Raw genomic sequence first — 17847 nt, forward strand, 5'->3', positions numbered from 1 at the left:
GTTACAAGATTGCACTCTACACATAATCTGCCACGTTGAAAGCCATTACGATCTAGTGAAGTTCATTTTGAACGATATTTAATATGACTCGGGAACAATGAGTTGTCTCAGAGAGTGATTCGTTCACTTTTGACCGGGCATGCGCTGTAACATCCCCATAGGTTCTGTATAGGAAACAGAAATGATTAGTTCAGCTCTCGAGTCTTCGGGTTCGAGTCGTTCGTTCTTCCGGTGACCGCCGCATAGGTAATGCACCATGCCGTACCGGAAACGGGAGGAACGAACGACTCGAACCCGAAGACTCGAGACGTGAACTAATCATTTCTGTTTCCAGGGAATGGACGTGACAAATGTGATGTGACAAAAGATCAGGAGGTGAAGTGAACTAACAGACTGCATAGCCTCAAGACCCAGCTAAGCTATTAATGAATCATTTCTGTTTCTCATAATTCGGCCTTGGTTGCATTAGCCTATAGTTTATTTGATAGTTTATTAAGTACTAGATGTGTTGGGAATTTAACATGTAACATTTTAATTATATTCTGCTGAAAGGAACGAAATGACTCGAAAATATCATTTTGCTGAACGAGACTCAAAGAACCGAGTCAGTAAAATGATCTGAACTTCCCATCACTTGCCTCCAATGAGGTGGAACTCAGAGGGGAGGTGGAACTCAGAGGGGAGGTGGGACTCAGAGGGGAGGTGGGACTTGGAGGGGAGGTGGGCTGGGAAATGATATATATAAATATAAAATCGCACAGTTTGAGGACCACAGCATTTCAGACAGCAGGTCAGTGTAACAGTGCAGGAGTTAAGGTAAGTGTAGTGCAGTATTGTAATGAGAATGTTGCAGTTAAAGCGTTACAAGACGGCTGTTTGTCAGGACGATCGCACACGCAGTAGTTAGGAGGAAGCATCAGATGTTGGTTTTTAGTTCACGAAGTTTCTGCGAATGTTTAGAACTATTTCAGTTTACTTCACTTTCGAATGATGTTTTAATAGCTGATAAGAGCTTTGTCTTAGTCAGGCGCACGCCCTTGTCGCTGTTTTTTAATGGAGTAAATTTGGAGTAAAGTAGTATGGAGGTTATGTGACGGGGCGTGGTGCAGACAGCCCACTGTAAACTACTGGAGTCTGTCCCAGGCGCGGAAGAGAAAGGCGGACACCAGTCCTCATGCGGAACTGATAAGAGGGACAGTGAGCAGGGACAACGGGGTTGGTTGTAAGAGCACTTGAGTATATTTGATACACCATGGGGTCTTGTTTAAAATGTTGATAATAAAATATTAAGTTATAATGGATATATATATGTGTGTGTGTGTTACTTTACTTTCAAAACCTACAAAAATACACTACAAAGAGAGACTCATAGTTCTTTCAGTAATTTTACCATTCGTCAATGTATGACATGATCAGAAAAAGTCGGATTTATCATAAAACTTGCCTCGGGTGTTGTTAGTGTTTGTAGGATTACCAGACCGATAAAATATTAATCTTTTCTAACTAGGCTAGTTTGGTGTCGCTAGCCACAGGGAGGCACAGCTAAGCTATCAGTATATGGGTTTAGCTGCTATAGTGCCATGCAAAGTACATTATCTTTCCTTCTGCTCTGTTCATAATATGTTCACGTAAACTGGAACTCATATTTACACACCCTTGTTTTCCTGCTCAGCATCAGAGGATGTTACTGTGTCAGTTTCAACACCTTTACTGGTTAAAAATAAAAGAAATCGGCGTATATCCATTTTTCTTCACAGTCACACTGTGAGTCATTGTTTGGCAGCCAATAAGACACGAGTGTTTCCATGTATTTTCCTGTGAGCCCTGTCTGATTGGTCTCGCTTCCGTTCATTGAAGATATAAAATTACGACACCGCCGTCTTCTTTTCACCTTCAGTTATGTAGTAACAAACCACTCCAAGTGGATAATTATTTGGGACTGAAGGAAAAATCTTCAGGGCTACAGCCTGAGTCAAGTGCATCGAACATGAGTACAGCTAAAAGGTCTAATTTACCAATAAACCTTACTGTGAAAGACAATTTCATGTCAATTCAAGTGGTTTACCACACAAAAGTATTAAAAAAAACCTCTGAAAATTGCATCTGATGATAATAATAATAATAATAATAACAAAAAAGCCACAGCAAAATCAACATGGGAATATGTGGGGAGAAAAACGTGGGGAAAAACCCCCCCACAGCTATCAAAAATGCAGTGTATTATGTTTTTAGTCTAATATTTTAACTGCTTTTTTTATTATTATTTATTGATTTTTATTTATTATTAATTTCTTTTTACATCCAGGGCTTTCTTTGCCAATTTGCTATTTCAAAAAAATATATTTCTCCTTCAGATTTTGCAAAATGGAGTCTCTTTCAGTGGCAAACACCAATTTTGCACTTCACCTATTCACCAAGATCAAGGAAGACAACAAAACCAGGAATGTCTTCTACTCTCCTCTCAGCATCTCTTCTGCGCTGGCCATGGTGTCTCTCGGAGCTGCAGGCAACACAGCAACTCAGATGTCTGAGGTCAGAACAAAAATAATAATCATGCAAAATCATGATAGTTATATTAATACACATAAGACAATAAATGTTAATAATCATGGAGTAAATAACGGTCGAAACATGCTTGGTTAGAAAAATAGGTGAAGAACCAGTTCATCATTGGAGTGGAGAATGTAGAGTCCTGGTTTTTTCTATCACAGCTTAACTGTGGTGTCTTTCTTGCATGATGTTGTCTTTTGGCAGTATATCATGAATCAAACCTGTTAGTTTGCATACTTGGAGATTTGTGTCTGTTCACACAGGATCAATCCAATGGGTAGCCTGTGAATGTAAAATCCAATCCCAAAACCATTGTGCTGTTAGCCGAAGTGAGTGTTTTAACGTTGAGCATGCTGATACTGAATGGAACTAACTAGCATAGTTTAATTTCAGCATAGTCATCCATTACAAACCATCCACAGCATGTGAACTAGATCTAAATTAAAAAGCTTTGTGTCTGTTCAAAGATCTTTGTATCCTCACGGATTTCCACATTGTTTTACTGCCAAGAGTCTTTAGATACACTCAGATGCACAAGCTTAGATTGCCTAGACTCCATCACATTGTATTTAGCAGAGAGTGGAATTGTTACAAAATCTCCCTGTCTGATCAAAGGATATGTGACCTTTTACAATGAGAACATGCTACAGCTTGAAGCTTGAAGAAATGTGGACCATCTTAATTAAAGGAAGAAAAAAAAACATTTAGCATTTTGTGAGGATTTTCTAAGATTTCAAGAAAAACTGTTTTCTACATTGCCACAACCAGTTCAGCAGAACTCGAGTATAAAACATTCCTCTGGGTTTGACTGAATTTGCAGTTCCTGTTCACTAACGTTGCAAAATGCTACAGACTCTTCAGTCAGTTCAGGTCACAAATGCCGAGTACAAGAAGCAAAACAGCAATCATCAAAGAGAAAGAAGATCTAACCACTGACGATGAGTTTAAAATGAAATGAGGCCATACTGATGGCTGATGCACAGGAATCTTTGTGCTGTACTACAGCAGTAGGTCATTTACTTTATACATTTTGGCAATACATAAAGAACAGGTTCCCAATCCTGGTCCTGTAGTCCCTGCTGCCGTGCACATTTGAGTGTTTTTCCAGCTCCCAACACATCTGATTGAACTAGTCGGCTAACAGCTCTTAACACTAAAATGTGCAGGATAAGAGGTACTCCAGACCAGTGTTAGGATCCTGTGCTCAGACATGCACATAAATTCATCATTGTCATTTCTTTATAACTGAAGATCTGTTTAGTTGCTACCCCAACTCAGTTCCCTTCTTTTGATGGGGTAGGATTCAGTTTGTCTACTGTGATTATAAAGAAGGAACATCACAGGACGCATGGTGAATGTGGTGGAAATTCACCCAGATGGTACAATAACGTAAGAAGATATGTAAATTTCTTCATGTTCTGTGGCGACTGGTAGAAATTCTGTGGAAAATTTCTCAACTAATGCAAATAAAAAGCAAGACTCATCATACAGCAGACATTCAGACTGTTTATTGGGCCTTAGCAAAAGTTCTCACCACGTGTCACATCCACTGCTTGTGTTTTAGCAACATGCCCCTAAAGCAGTTTGTTTAGGGAGTGTGATTCACTTCACTGGAATAGGAATTGCACAATAACATCATCAAGGGTTGTCGAGAGAAATGCAAATCTTGCTAATTACTCTGGGCCTGGTTTGTCACGAGGACAATATACAGTACAGTGTAGTAGTTGATAAATTATGTTTTACCAGGCACTCCTTATTTGCAGTCCTTCTTAATATAAAGGCATTTTTGTGCTTGTTTAGGCAAGGCCACTTACGCAAAGCTTAGATCATCCTGAAACATGAGTAGGGTGTAGGGGAAAGTGTGTCCCTTTAATTCCTGTATGAACAGTTTGTTCTGTGCAATGGATCTGTATATTATAATAAACATGGTAAAATCCTGTTTCATGATTTTTAAGTCCACATTTATATACTAAGTATATGACCATGCAGGCACGAACAACTTGTGTATGCAGTTAAAAAAAGTTTTGCAATTCTGATGATTAATATGTTACTGTAGGTCTTGTGCTTCAACAAACCAGTGAAGCCTAAGTCTGTTCAACCAGTAGCAGTCCAACAGGCACAGCAATCTCAGAAGGTCCAGTTACCATCGGCTTTACCAAAGGTTATTGGATGCAAATACTCCGTGGAGGCACTAACATCCATGGGGAAAAGGCATTATTTTGGCAATAACATTGGTGATGGTAGTTAATGGCATACATATAGGTGCTTCTCCTTGGTGGCGGATAACTGGGACCAGTGCTGCCCTTCTTTTTGTGCATTTGTACTACACAGCTTACATATTAAAAAGTATGACATATGAACCACAATTTTCACTTGTGTCTACTCTTTTATTCATGATTTGTTACGTGAATCTAAAATTCTCTCAGGATGGAGGTAATCTTCATTTACCACAAAGATTTCCTGCTTTTTAAAAAAACAAATAAAAAAACCTTTGATTATATCTCCATCCATATTACCTAGGTTCTGCACCACAACAAAGCCAAGGACGACGTCCACGTCAGCTTCAACAAGCTGATGGCTGAACTGAACAAAGCAGGAGCTCCGTATGCCCTCAGCATGGCCAATAGGCTTTATGCAGAGCAGACCTACAAATTTGTGGAGGTAAGATTTGTGGATACAATGGACTCGGACACTTCGGAAGTTTTCTGAGTACATTCGAGTCTGCCTCATGAGACGCATCAAATAATTGAAACGTCAACTCGAACTGCAGGATACAATATAGTGTGATACAAATGAAGCTGTTTTATTATTGTATTTTCACACACTTGTAATATAATAAGTTCTACATAAACCTCTATATCCCTTTTTTCATTGAAACCATTTTTTATAGGAAACTATTTGGAGTGCTGACATGAAATAAAAATATTAAATGGCAATGGCAAGATGTAATAGTGGTATTTTTTGTTATGTTTATGTATTATGCCATTGGGTTGTGAAGGTTAAAATGTTAATTTAACAGCTCAGTGTTGAGTTTACAATTGCAATTTCAAATCTTTTTTCAGTTTAATTACTTTCTGGACTCGACTTGGACTCGGCCATTAAGGACTCGGACTTGAGTCTGCCCCTCTTGGGCTCTGTTGACGTTCAACTCTGTTGCATTTATTCTCCAGTAATTGTTGATCTTCCTGTATTTCATTGTTTTTAACTGATTTTCTTTTTTTTTTTTAAAAAACAAACAAACAAAAAAAACAGAAATTTCTGAAGGAGACAAAAACACACTACCATGCTGAGCTGGAAACTGTTGACTTTAAAGCAAATGCAGAATCTGCACGGGTCAATATTAATAACTGGGTGGAGAAGCAAACAAACGGTTAGTACTTAAACATGTTTTTGAAATTTCCATCTAAAATGTATTCATATAGTGTTTACACTTTCATGGGAAGTAAAATAGTTTGATTAACAGATTGTAAAATCCTTGAATGTAATTTCACTGCATCAAACATTCCCAAAGTAGGAATGTCACAAAGTCGGATAGCAGTTAGCTTTAATCTTCAGAAAATCCGTTGCTGATAAGTTGAGCCATGATATTGTTATTGGAGCAATGCCATACAGCGCTGTGAAAAAGTATTTGCCCCATCCTGATTTCTTCTGTTTTTGTGTATCTCATACTAAACAGTTTTAGATCTTCAAATGAAATACAACATTAAAAAAGGCAACCTGAGAAAACACACAATAGTTTTTATTTATTTAAAAAAAAATTATTGATGCCAAAAAAAAAAAATCCAACACCTATCACCCATGTGAAAAACTAATTGCCCCCTTAAACTTAAAATCTGGTTATGCCACTTTTAACAGCAATAACTGCAACCAAACGCTTCTGATAACAGGAGATCAGTCTTTCATGTAATTTTGATTAGGATTTACTCCTACGCTTTGGATAATTGTCTTGCTCCATAATCCATTTGCACTTGAGTTTCAATTTACGGACTGAAGAGAGGACATTCTACTCTACGATTTTCTGGTAGAGAGCAGAATTCATGTTTCCCTCAATTATTGCAAGTTGCCCAGAACCTGAAGCAGCAAAGCATCCCCACACCATCACACAGGTGTGTGAGCACCTGCTTTTCCAATGTTGACAGCAGTGACATTTCAACATGTGCTTTTGTTATTGTTTATGTCATGTCTCCTCCCCGTCCTGTTATTGGTTGTCATGTCACGTGTGTCTGGATTACCCTCAGCTGTTAGCAGTTGCGAGGGTAATCATGTCAGCATATATACCGCATGCCTCGCAACACTTAATGCGGAATATTAGAGTAGAATAGAGTAGATGTGTTTAATGCATTCCATAGTCCTAGTCCTAGTCCTAGTCAGTTCCATGTTTAGGCTCGTTAGTTTAGTTTACTGGTTTCTCCACTACCAGTCCCTCGCCGTATGCCACGTTTCATGTTTTGTTTATCGACCCTGTTTTCCGTACCACGACCTTGATCTCTGCCTTGCCCAAGTTAGTGCCTGTTTGCCGATCGTCTGACCTTGCATATTTTGGATTACGTTTTGGATTACGATTTGGATTTGTCTGCCTGTCTTTCTTTAAATAAAACTCTCGTTTGAACTGCGATTGCATCCGCCTTATCTTCCGCTCCGTCACGAGACGTGACAGAATATTCCGCCACGCAATGGATGCAGCACGAGAATGAAGAGAACGCAAAACCCGGAAATCCACGCCAATCATCCCCGCCTTGGATTCTATGCAGTTTTCGCAGTGGACTTTCATAGACCTTCTCGATCAGTATGATGGCTTCTTTGGTTATCTGGACTATTTTATGATTGACTGCCAGAGTTACTTCTCAAGCCTGTTTGACCCGAAGCCAAGGGAGAAACAATGGATTAAGTTCATGATGTCCAGAATTTTTGGGCCAGCTCGCAAGTGGGCACAGCGAGTAGCAGCCATGAGACCCCGGGTACAGGAGAACAGTAGGCAGTTCTCGGACCTGTTTCTGAGGGAGTTTGGAGAACCAGGGCAGAGCTACAACTTGGATGAGCTGTTGAAGGGAGTTAATGTGGCGAACAGTGCTGATCTTCCATTCCATATGCAGTATGAGCGGATGAACCACCAAGTTGATGTTAACACGAACAACCAAGCTCTGCGCACACCCAAGCCTGTTAACCAAGTTCTGTTCACGTCCAAGCCTGCTGACCCAGTTGACCAAGTCATGCTCATGTCCAAGCCTGCTAACCAAGTCATGCTCAAGTCCAAACCTGCTGACCAAGTTCTGTTCAAGTCCAAGCCTGCTGACCCACTTGACCAAGTAATGCTCATGTCCAAGCCTGCTAACCAAGTCATGCTCATGTCCAAGCCTGCTAACCAAGTCATGCTCAAGTCCAAACCTGCTGACCAAGTGCAGCCCACGCCCAAGTCTACCAACCCGGTCGCCCAAGTTCAGCCCACGCCCAAGTCTACCGACCCGGTCGCCCAAGTTCAGCCCACGCCCAAGACTACCGAACCGACAACCCAAGTCCTGCGCAACCCACGGCTGCCCAAGTTCTGCCCATGCCCAGGGTTCACCTGATGACCTCAGAGCCCCAGCCTGAGATCTACAAGGAGATTTCAACTCCAGAGCTGCAACCTTCCTGTTCAGCTGTGGACGTCGCTCAGCCTTCCTGTTCAGCTGAGGTCGTCGCTCAGTCTTCCTGTTCAGCTGAGGTCGTCGCTCAGTCTTCCTGTTCAGCTGAGGTCGTCGCTCAGTCTTCCTGTTCAGCTGTGGACGTCGCTCAGCCTCCCTGTTCAGCTGTGGTCGTCATTCAGCCTCCCTGTTCAGCTGAGGTCGTCGCTCAGCCTCCCTGCTCGGCTGAGGTCGTCGCTCAGCCTTCCTGCTCCATGGCGAACATCGTTTCCCCCTCCTGCTTCGAGGAGACCCACGCTCCTCTCCCTGGCCTCACGGAGACCCACGCTCCTCTCCCTGGCCTCACGGAGACCCACGCTCCTCTCCCTGGCCTCATGGAGACCCACGCTCCTCTCCCTGGCCTTACAGGGGACTTCGCTTCGCTTTCCTGCACTCCTGAGTACAACGCTCTGTTTCCCTGTTCAGCCGAGGACGTCGCTCTGCTTTAGTGCTCCGCCGAGGACGTCGCTCTGCCTTCATGCTCCGCCGAGGACTTCGCTCAGCCTGTCTGCCCGGCTGTGGTTGTCGCTCTGCCTACCTGTTCAGCCGGGGACGTCGCGCCGCTTTCATGCTCCAACGAGGACGTCGCCCTGCTTCCCTGCTCTACTGAGTACAGCGCTTTGTTTCCCTGCTCTGCCAAGAACACCGTGCGGTGGCCTGGCTCTGCTTGGGACATTCTGCCCAGGGGGCCGGGGCCGTCAAAGAAATTGGATGTCTCGGGGCACTCCGAGAGGGGTGCCTTTGGGGGGGGTTCTGTCATGATTCCCCCTTGAAGCAGCATGCTTTAAGCACGAATGCGCGAGCACCTGCTTTTCCAATGTTGACAGCAGTGACATTTCAACATGTGCTTTTGTTATTGTTTATGTCATGTCTCCTCCCCGTCCTGTTATTGGTTGTCATGTCACGTGTGTCTGGATTACCCTCAGCAGCATATGTACAGCATATGCAGCATATATACCGCATGCCTCGCAACACTTAATGCGGAATATTAGACCAGAATAGAGTAGATGTGTTTAATGCGTTCCATAGTCATAGTCAGTTTCATGTTTAGGCTCGTTAGTTTAGTTTACTGGTTTCTCCGCTATCAGTCCCTCGCTGTATGCCACGTTTCATGTTTTGTTTATCGACCCTGTTTTCCGTGCCACGACCTTGATCTCTGCCTTGCCCAAGTTAATGCCTGTTTGCCGATCGTCTGACCTTGCATGTTTTGGATTACGATTTGGATTTGTCTGCCTGTCTTTCTTTAAATATAACTCTTGTTCGAACTGCGATTGCATCCGCCTTATCTTCCGCTCCGTCATGAGACGTGACAGTAGGTATGATGTTCTTTTTGTGGAATTCTGAAAATTTGACGTGACAGTAGGTATGATGTCCTTTTTGTGGAATTCTGAAAATTTGGTTTACTCCAGATGAAACGGGACCCCCGTCTTCCAAACAGTTCCACTTTAAACTCATCAGTCCACAGAACATTCTCCCAAAAGGTTTGAGGATCATCAAGGTGTGTTCAAAATTCAGATGCAACTTGATGTTCTTGTGGGTTAACTGTGGTTTTCACCTCGCCACTCTTCCATGGATGTTATTTTTGCCCAGTGTCTTTCTGATAGTGGAGTCATGAACAGTGACCTTTATTGATACAAGAGAGGCCTGTAGGTCCTTTGTGTTGTCCTTGGCTCTTGAGTGACTTCCTGGATGAATCATTGCTGTGCTCTTGGAGGAAATTTGGAAGGTCGAACACTTTTGGGAAAGTTCACTAGCGTGCCGAGTTTTTCCATTTGGAGATAACGGCTCTCACTGTGGTTCTTTGGAATCCTAGTGCCTTTGAAATAGCTTTGCAACCCTTCCCAGACTGATGTATTTCAATCACTTTCCTCCTCATTCTCTTTTCTGGAATTTCATTCAACTTTGGCGTAGTGTGTTACTGGGTAAAACCTTTTAACTCCTGTATCATGTACTCTCTTATTTTATGAACTGCTATCAAATATCTATGATGAATGTATTCACTTAATTACCTCTTTGAATAAGCTGATCAATTGCCATCCTTTATTATAGCTGTATATATACATGTATGTTCTATACCTTGAAAAGGCTTATTTTTGTGACTTATTTTTATGTGCTGTGTGCTTTGTCTGAGTCTGTCTAAGCACCTGCAAAAGTTGCTATGCTGTTGAGAAAGTTCTATTTAAGTGTGGATGTGATGGAACAGGGTTTGCAGTAATCAGGCCTAGTTGTGTCTCGTCCAGCTGAACCCCATTATGAATGCAGCTTCATTGATTTGGTGAATTAGTAACTATGGGGGCGAATACATTTTCACACAGGCCCAGTTGGCATTGGATAACTTTTTTTGCTTCAATAAATAATATTTATCATTTAAAAACGGTATTTTGTGTTTACTCAGGTTGCCTTTGTTTTATCTTAGATTTTATTTTAATTTCTGAAACAGTTTAGTACGAGATCTACACAAAAACAGAAGAAATCAAATACAAATACTTTATTTCAGCACTGTATAGAGGGCTCTTGTGACTTTACTGAAACACTGACAATAAATTGTGCGTATTTTATTATCAGCATGCTTCTTAAGCTGATGAACTTTTTCTGTCCATGTTTACCTCCCACAGATCTAGTTTAGCTATAATTCAAACCCACTTTGTAGATTGTTCCCCTGTGATCTTGCTGATTTTCACTTATATTATTTTTGTGTACTCCCTCAGTACTAGGATACTACTTTATTATTATTATTATTGTTATTATTATTATTATTATTATTATTATTATTATGTTCTACTTAACTGCATGAAGAAATGTTTTCTTTCTATGCAGTGGTTCTATATGAATGTTGTGTCTGTTTAACAATATGTTTTTGTGAATCGAAATTCTCACAATAGAAAAGATCAAGAACATGCTGGAAAAAGGAGCTGTTGATAATTCGACCAGACTTGTCTTGGTGAATGCCATCTACTTCAAGGGCAGCTGGGAGGAGCAGTTTAAGGTCGAAACAACACAGGAGCTTCCTTTCAAGCTGAACAAGGTGGGTGCCATGCAGTTGCAAAAAAAAATGCAGTCTCTTACCCTTTCCTCTCCTCCTTCCTGTCCTCCCCTGTGCACTCCTGTCTTCTTTTGTGCACTCCTGCCCTGTTCTATTGTGTTTTGTGAGAAATTGCACTGATATCTTGTGGCCAAGAAACTAAATGGTAAATGGTGCATTTACAGTGAGGGAAAGAAGTATTTGATCCCCTGCTGATTTTGTACGTTTGCCCACTGACAAAGAAATGATCAGTGTATAATTTTAATGGTAGTTTTATTTGAACAGTGAGAGACAGAATAACAACAAGAAAATCCAGAAAAACGCATGTCAAAAATGTTATAAATTAATTTGCATTTTAATGAGGGAAATAAGTATTTGACCCCCTCTCAATAAGAAATATTTCTGGCTCCCAGGTGTCTTTTATACAGGTAACGAGCTGAGATTAGGAGCACACTCTTAAAGGGAGTGCTCCTAATCTCACCTTGTTACCTGTATAAAAGACACCTGTCCACAGAAGCAATCAATCAATCAGATTCCAAACTCTCCACCATGGCCAAGACCAAAGAGCTCTCCAAGGATGTCAGGGACAAGATTGTAGACCTACACAAGTCTGGAATGGGCTACAAGACCATTACCAAGCAGCTTGGTGAGAATGTGACAACAGTTGGTGCGATTATTCGCAAATGGAAGAAACACAAAAGAACTGTCAATCTCCCTCGGCCTGGGGCTCCATGCAAGATCTCACTTCGTGGAGTTGCAATGATCATGAGAACAGTGAGGAATCAGCCCAGAACTACACGGGAGGATCTTGTCAATGATCTCAAGGCAGCTGGGACCATAGTCACCAAGAAAACAATTGGTAACACACTATGCCGTGAAGGACTGAAATCCTGCAGCGCCCGCAAGGTCGCCCTGCTCAAGAAAGCACATATACATGCCCATCTGAAGTTTGCCAATGAACATCTGAATGATTCAGAGGACAACTGGGAGAAAATGTTGTGGTCAGATGAGACCAAAATGGAGCTCTTTGGCATCAACTCAACTCGCCGTGTTTGGAGGAGGAGGATTGTTGCCTATGACCCCAAGTACACCATCCCCACTGTCAAACATGGAGGTGGAAACATTATGCTTTGGTGGTGTTTTTCTGCTAAAGGGACAGGACAACTTCACCGCATCAAAGGGACGATGGACGGGCCATGTACCTTCAAATCTTGGGTGAGAACCTCCTTCCCTCAGCCAGGGCATTGAAAATGGGTCGTGGATGGGTATTCCAGAATGACAATGACCCAAAACACACGGCCAAGGCAACAAAGGAGTGGCTCAAGAAGAAGCACATTAAGGTCCTGGAGTGGCCTAGCCAGTCTCCAGACCTTAATCCCATAGAAAATCTGTGGAAGGAGCTGAAGGTTCGAGTTGCCAAACGTCAGCCTCGAAACCTTAATGATTTGGAGAAGATCTGCAAAGAGGAGTGGGACAAAATCCCTCCTGAGATGTGTGCAAACCTGGTGGCCAAACTACAAGAAACGTCTGACCTCTGTGATTGCCAACAAGGGTTTTGCCACCAAGTATTAAGTCATGTTTTGCAGAGGGGTCAAATACTTAATTCCCTCATTAAAATGCAAATCAATTTATAACATTTTTGACATGCGTTTTTCTCGATTTTTCTGTTGTTATTCTGTCTCTCACTGTTCAAATAAATCTACCATTAAAATTATAGAGTGATAATTTCTTTGTCAGTGGGCAAACGTACAAAATCAGCAGGGGATCAAATACTTTTTTCCCTCACTGTATATAGCGATTTTATCCAAAGCGCTTTGCACTGTGTCTCATTCACCAATTCACACACACACACACTCACACACCAATGGTAGCAGAGCTGCCTTGCAAGGCGCTAATTTGCCATCGGGAGCAACTTGGGGTTCAGTGTCTTTCCCAAGGGCACTTCGGCATGTGGAGTCACGTGGCCTGGGAATTGAACCACCAACCCTACGATTAGTGGACAACCTGCTCTACCACCTGATCCACAGCCGCCAAACTAAATATAGATATATCTACTTCAGGTTTTTTTTAGAAAAGATGTTAAACCGAAAATCTAAAAAATCTTTACCTAATAATATAATTACATGAATCTCGTCTTTCCTCCCTTCTCCTGTGCACCCCATCCCCTTTTGTCTGCTCTTGCTTATTGCCATTTTTGAACCTCTCCTATTTTGCTTTGTGAGAAATTGCACTGATATCTAACAAAATATAGGCATTAAAAAAAAGTAAAAAACAAAAACAACCAAACAAAAAAACCCCTAAAGATAAAAAAGTAGCACTGTAACTTGCGTACATGAATAAGGTTTTCTCTGTAGTGGAGGTAAAAACTCTCCAGTTAAAAATCACAGCATGATCCCCTTGTGGAAACGGTGGTGATCTGTCATGCATGTTTGTGAATTGTGAATTTTTGCCCCCCCCCCTATTTACATTAATGCTTAATAATGTATTTTAATGTTTTACATGCAGAAAGAAACTAAACCAGTGCAGATGATGAATCAGGAGGCAGAGTTTCCCCTGGCCTTTATTCCTGATCTGTGGTGCAAGATTCTTGAAATGCCATATAAGGGCATGGAGCTCAGCATGCTAATTATGCTACCTTTTGAGATTGAAGATAACACTACTGGCCTTGAGAAGGTGAATGATAAATCTACTTAATTTATGTATAAAATGAAATTTTTTATAGTGTGTGTGTTTATATGTTTATATATATATATATATATATATATATATATATATATATATATATATATATATATATATATATATATATATATGTTTATATATATATATATATATATATATATATATATATATATATATATATATACACATAGTATTAATGTATTATTTAATTGTTTTATTAATTTTTTATATAAAATCAGCTTGAGCACCAGCTCACTTATGACAACTTCATGGAGTGGACACAGCCTGATAGGATGGACACTGTGCAGGTGCAGGTGTCTTTGCCGCGATTCAAACTGGAGGAAACCTATGACATGAAGGAGCTGCTCATCAGCATGGGCATGGTAGATGCCTTTGACATGGGCAAGTGTGATTTTTCACACATGTCTCCTTGCGATGACCTGGTGCTCTCCGAGGTGGTGCATAAGTCTTTTGTAGAAGTGAATGAGGAAGGCACTGAAGCAGCTGCAGCCACCGCGACCGGCATGATAACGTGTTGTCTCAGGCCTACCCCCAAAGAGCGCTTTGTGGCAGACCACCCCTTCCTCTTTTTCATTCAACACAAACCAACCCGAAGCATTCTCTTTTGTGGACGTTACAGCTCTCCTTAAATTGCCCGATGCTGTGAAGTGCAATTATAACTCTATGCAGTCATTTGATGTCATAACTATATAAGTGTGCACTGACTAAACATGTTTAGCTTAAAATATGCAAATATATTTCCTGACATATTTCCAATAAAGCACTTTGGCAAAATAGGTTGTTATTCATTACTTACATAATGACCTAAACATGTTCTTCACATCACATATCAGTGTCTTTTATTAAACAATCTTTGTCTTTATATTTAAAAAATATGCCACACGGTGGAGAATTGGGTAGCATTGCCACCTCACAGCTTCAGGGCCCCTGATTCAATCCTTACTCTGTTCCTGTCTGGGTATTCTCCCACTGTTCATCTGGGTCTCCTCTCACTGTTCAGAAACATGCCGATAGGTGGACTGGCTACACTGAATTGTCCCTATGTGTGAACGAGTGAGTGAATGTGTATGTGCATGGTGCCCTGCAGTGGACTGGCATCCTGCATTACTGCAACCCTGACCAAGATAAACAGTTACTGAAGATGGATGAATGGATGAATGAATGAATGAAAACAATTGAAATAACAGTAATAAGTGTATTTTAATATTAATTGATAAACTGAATATTCTGTTTGTGTAACTGGTGCCATTTATTATGTAAGCGATATATATATCGCAAACTGCCATAACTAGTTCTGAATGGATAGCCACAGTATGGCCACAACTCAGACGTTAGTTCCATATCTCTCGTTGCCAAGCTAGCACATCTCAGTATTATGCTGAGCCTTATATTTATAAAATCACTTAGTTGTTCTTAGCCCAAATGTAGTGTAAAGGAACGAAATGCTGTGCAACTTTCCTCACTTTCACTCACATTTATAACAGTCTGTCACTACGTGAGGCTATGCAAGTGAATGTAACGTTAATGGTCAAAAACTGGAACTGACGTTAGCCTAGCCCAGGGCTTCCCAAACTTTTTCAGGGCAAGGCCCCCCAAATGGCATTGACCAAGGCCCCCCTTTTGCAAGATGTCTTTAAAACACATAAAAAATACAGACTTCTGAGTATATCCTCTTATAGTAATAAACCACTCCAAGTGGATAATTATTCGGGACTGAAGGAAAAATCTTCAGGGCTACAGCCTGAGTCAAGTGCATCGAACATGAGTACAGCTAAAAGGTCTAATTTACTAATAAACCTTACTGTGAAAGACAATTTCATGTCAATTCAAGTGGTTTACCACACAAAAGTATTAAAAAAAAACCTCTGAAAATTGCATCGGAAAATAATAATAATAACAAAAAAGCCACAGCAAAATCAACGTGGGAATATGTGGGGAGAAAAACGTGGGGAAAACCCCCCCCACAGCTATCAAAAATGCAGTGTATTATGTTTTTAGTCTAATTTTTTGACTGCTTTTTTTATTATTATTTATTGATTTTTATTTATTATTAATTTATTTTTACATCCAGGGTTTTCTTTGCCAATTTGCTATTTCAAAAAATATATTTCTCCTTCAGATTTTGCAAAATGGAGTCTCTTTCAGTGGCAAACACCAATTTTGCACTTCACCTATTCACCAAGATCAAGGAAGACAACAAAACCGGGAACGTCTTCTACTCTCCTCTCAGCATCTCTTCTGCGCTGGCCATGGTGTCTCTCGGAGCTGCAGGCAACACAGCAACTCAGATGTCTGAGGTCAGAACAAAAATAATAATCATGCAAAATCATAATAGTTATATTAATACACATAAGACAATAAATGTTAATAATCATGGAGTCAATAAAGGTCGAAACATGCTTGGTTAGAAAAATAGGTGAAGAACCAGTTCATCATTGGAGTGGAGAATATAGAGTCCTGGTTTTTTCTATCACAGCTTAACTGTGGTGTCTTTCTTGCATGATGTTGTCTTTTGGCAGTATATCATGAATCGAACCTGTTAGTTTGCATACTTGGAGATTTGTGACTGTTCAAACAGGATCAATCCAATGGGTAGCCTGTGAATGTAAAAGCCAAAACCACTGTGCTGTTAGCCGAAGTGAGTTTTTAACGTTGAGCATGCTGATACTGAATGGAACTGACTAGCATAGTTTAATTTCAGCATAGTCATCCATTACAAACCATCCACAGCATGTGAACTAGATCTAAATTAAAAAGCTTTGTTTGTTCAAAGATCTTTGTAGCCTCACGGATTTCCACATTGTTTTACTGCCAAGATACCTGTCTTTAGATACACCCAGTTGTGCAAGCTTAGATTGCCTAGACTCCATCACATTGTATTTGGCCGAGAGTGGAATTGTTACAAAATCTCCCTGTCAGATCAAAGGATATGTGACCTTTTACAATGAGAACATGCTACAGCTTGAAGCTTGAAGAAATGTGGACCATCTTAATTAAAGGGAAAAAAAAAAACATTTAGCATTTTGTGAGGATTTTCTAAGATTTCAAGAAAAACTGTTTTCTACACTGCCACAACCAATTCAGAAAAACTCAAGTATAACACATTCCTCTGGGTATGACTGAGTTTGCAGTTCCTGTTCACTAACGTTGCAAAATGCTACAGACTCTTCAGTCAGTTCAGGTCACAAATGCCGAGTACAAGAAGCAAAACAGCAATCATCAAAGAGAAAGAAGATCTAACCAAAGATGATGAGTTTAAAATGAAATGAGGCCATACTGATGGCTGATGCACAGGAATCTTTGTGCTGTACTACAGCAGTAGGTCATTTACTTTATACATTTTGGCAATACATAAAGAACAGGTTCCCAATCCTGGTCCTGTAGTCCCTGCTGCCGTGCACATTTTAGTGTTTTCCCAGCTCCCAACACATCTGATTGAACTAGTCGGCTAACAGCTCTTAACACTAAAATGTGCTTGATAAGAGGTACTCCAGACCAGTGTTAGGATCCTGTGCTCTGAAGACATGCACATAAATTCATCGTTGTCATTTCTTTATAATTGAAGATCTGTTTAGTTGCTACCCCAACTCAGTTCCCTTCTTTTGATGGGGTAGGATTCAGTTTGTCTACTGTGATTATAAAGAAGGAACATCACAGGACGCATGGTGAATGTGGTGGAAATTCACCCAGATGGTACAATAACGTAAGAAGATATGTAAATTTCTTCATGTTCTGTGGCGACTGGTAGAAATTCTGTGGAAAATTTCTCAACTAATGCAAATAAAAAGCAAGACTCATCATACAGCAGCCATTCAGACTGTTTATTGGGCCTTGGCAAAGGTTCTCACCACATGTCACATCCACTGCTTGTGTTTTAGCAACATGCCCCTAAAGCAGTTTGTTTAGGGAGTG

General features: G+C 40.8%; 2 protein-coding genes across 7 annotated transcripts in view; both read left to right on the forward strand.

Moving 5' to 3' along the window:
- The first annotated feature begins 709 nt into the window (after window positions 1–709).
- On the forward strand, window positions 710–14709 carry LOC128601549 (leukocyte elastase inhibitor). 3 transcript variants are annotated; one of them, XM_053614839.1, is made up of 8 exons: window positions 710–816; window positions 2355–2532; window positions 4607–4711; window positions 5071–5211; window positions 5803–5920; window positions 11093–11235; window positions 13738–13905; window positions 14154–14709. In XM_053614839.1, the coding sequence occupies exons 2-8, from the start codon at window positions 2365–2367 to the stop codon at window positions 14562–14564; spliced, it is 1254 nt and encodes a 417-aa protein (XP_053470814.1). In that variant the 5' UTR covers window positions 710–816; window positions 2355–2364; the 3' UTR covers window positions 14565–14709. The 3 variants fall into 3 exon arrangements, with proteins under 3 accessions (XP_053470814.1, XP_053470816.1, XP_053470815.1); XM_053614840.1 differs by lacking the exon at window positions 710–816 and adding an exon at window positions 831–1222; XM_053614841.1 differs by lacking the exon at window positions 4607–4711.
- A 1314-nt stretch (window positions 14710–16023) lies between these two features.
- Window positions 16024–17847, forward strand: part of LOC128601378 (leukocyte elastase inhibitor-like) — a 20270-nt gene continuing 18446 nt past the window's right edge. For all 4 annotated transcript variants that reach the window (XM_053614542.1, XM_053614544.1, XM_053614543.1 and 1 more), the window contains exon 1: window positions 16024–16232. In XM_053614542.1, the coding sequence (XP_053470517.1) occupies window positions 16065–16232 (168 nt within the window). In that variant the 5' untranslated portion in view covers window positions 16024–16064. The remainder of the gene's footprint in view (window positions 16233–17847) is intronic.

The sequence above is a fragment of the Ictalurus furcatus genome, chromosome 25 (genome assembly GCF_023375685.1).
Source record: "Ictalurus furcatus strain D&B chromosome 25, Billie_1.0, whole genome shotgun sequence".
NCBI classification, from domain to species: domain Eukaryota; kingdom Metazoa; phylum Chordata; class Actinopteri; order Siluriformes; family Ictaluridae; genus Ictalurus; species Ictalurus furcatus.

Coding starts and splice junctions, on each gene's coding strand:
- LOC128601549 (XM_053614839.1), top strand. CDS start 2,365: ATGGAGTCTCTTTCAGTGGCAAACACCAATTTTGCACTTCACCTATTC. Junction 5,921..11,092: donor GGTGGAGAAGCAAACAAACG/GTTAGTACTTAA, acceptor TTCTCACAATAG/AAAAGATCAAGAACATGCTG. Junction 13,906..14,153: donor ACACTACTGGCCTTGAGAAG/GTGAATGATAAA, acceptor ATATAAAATCAG/CTTGAGCACCAGCTCACTTA.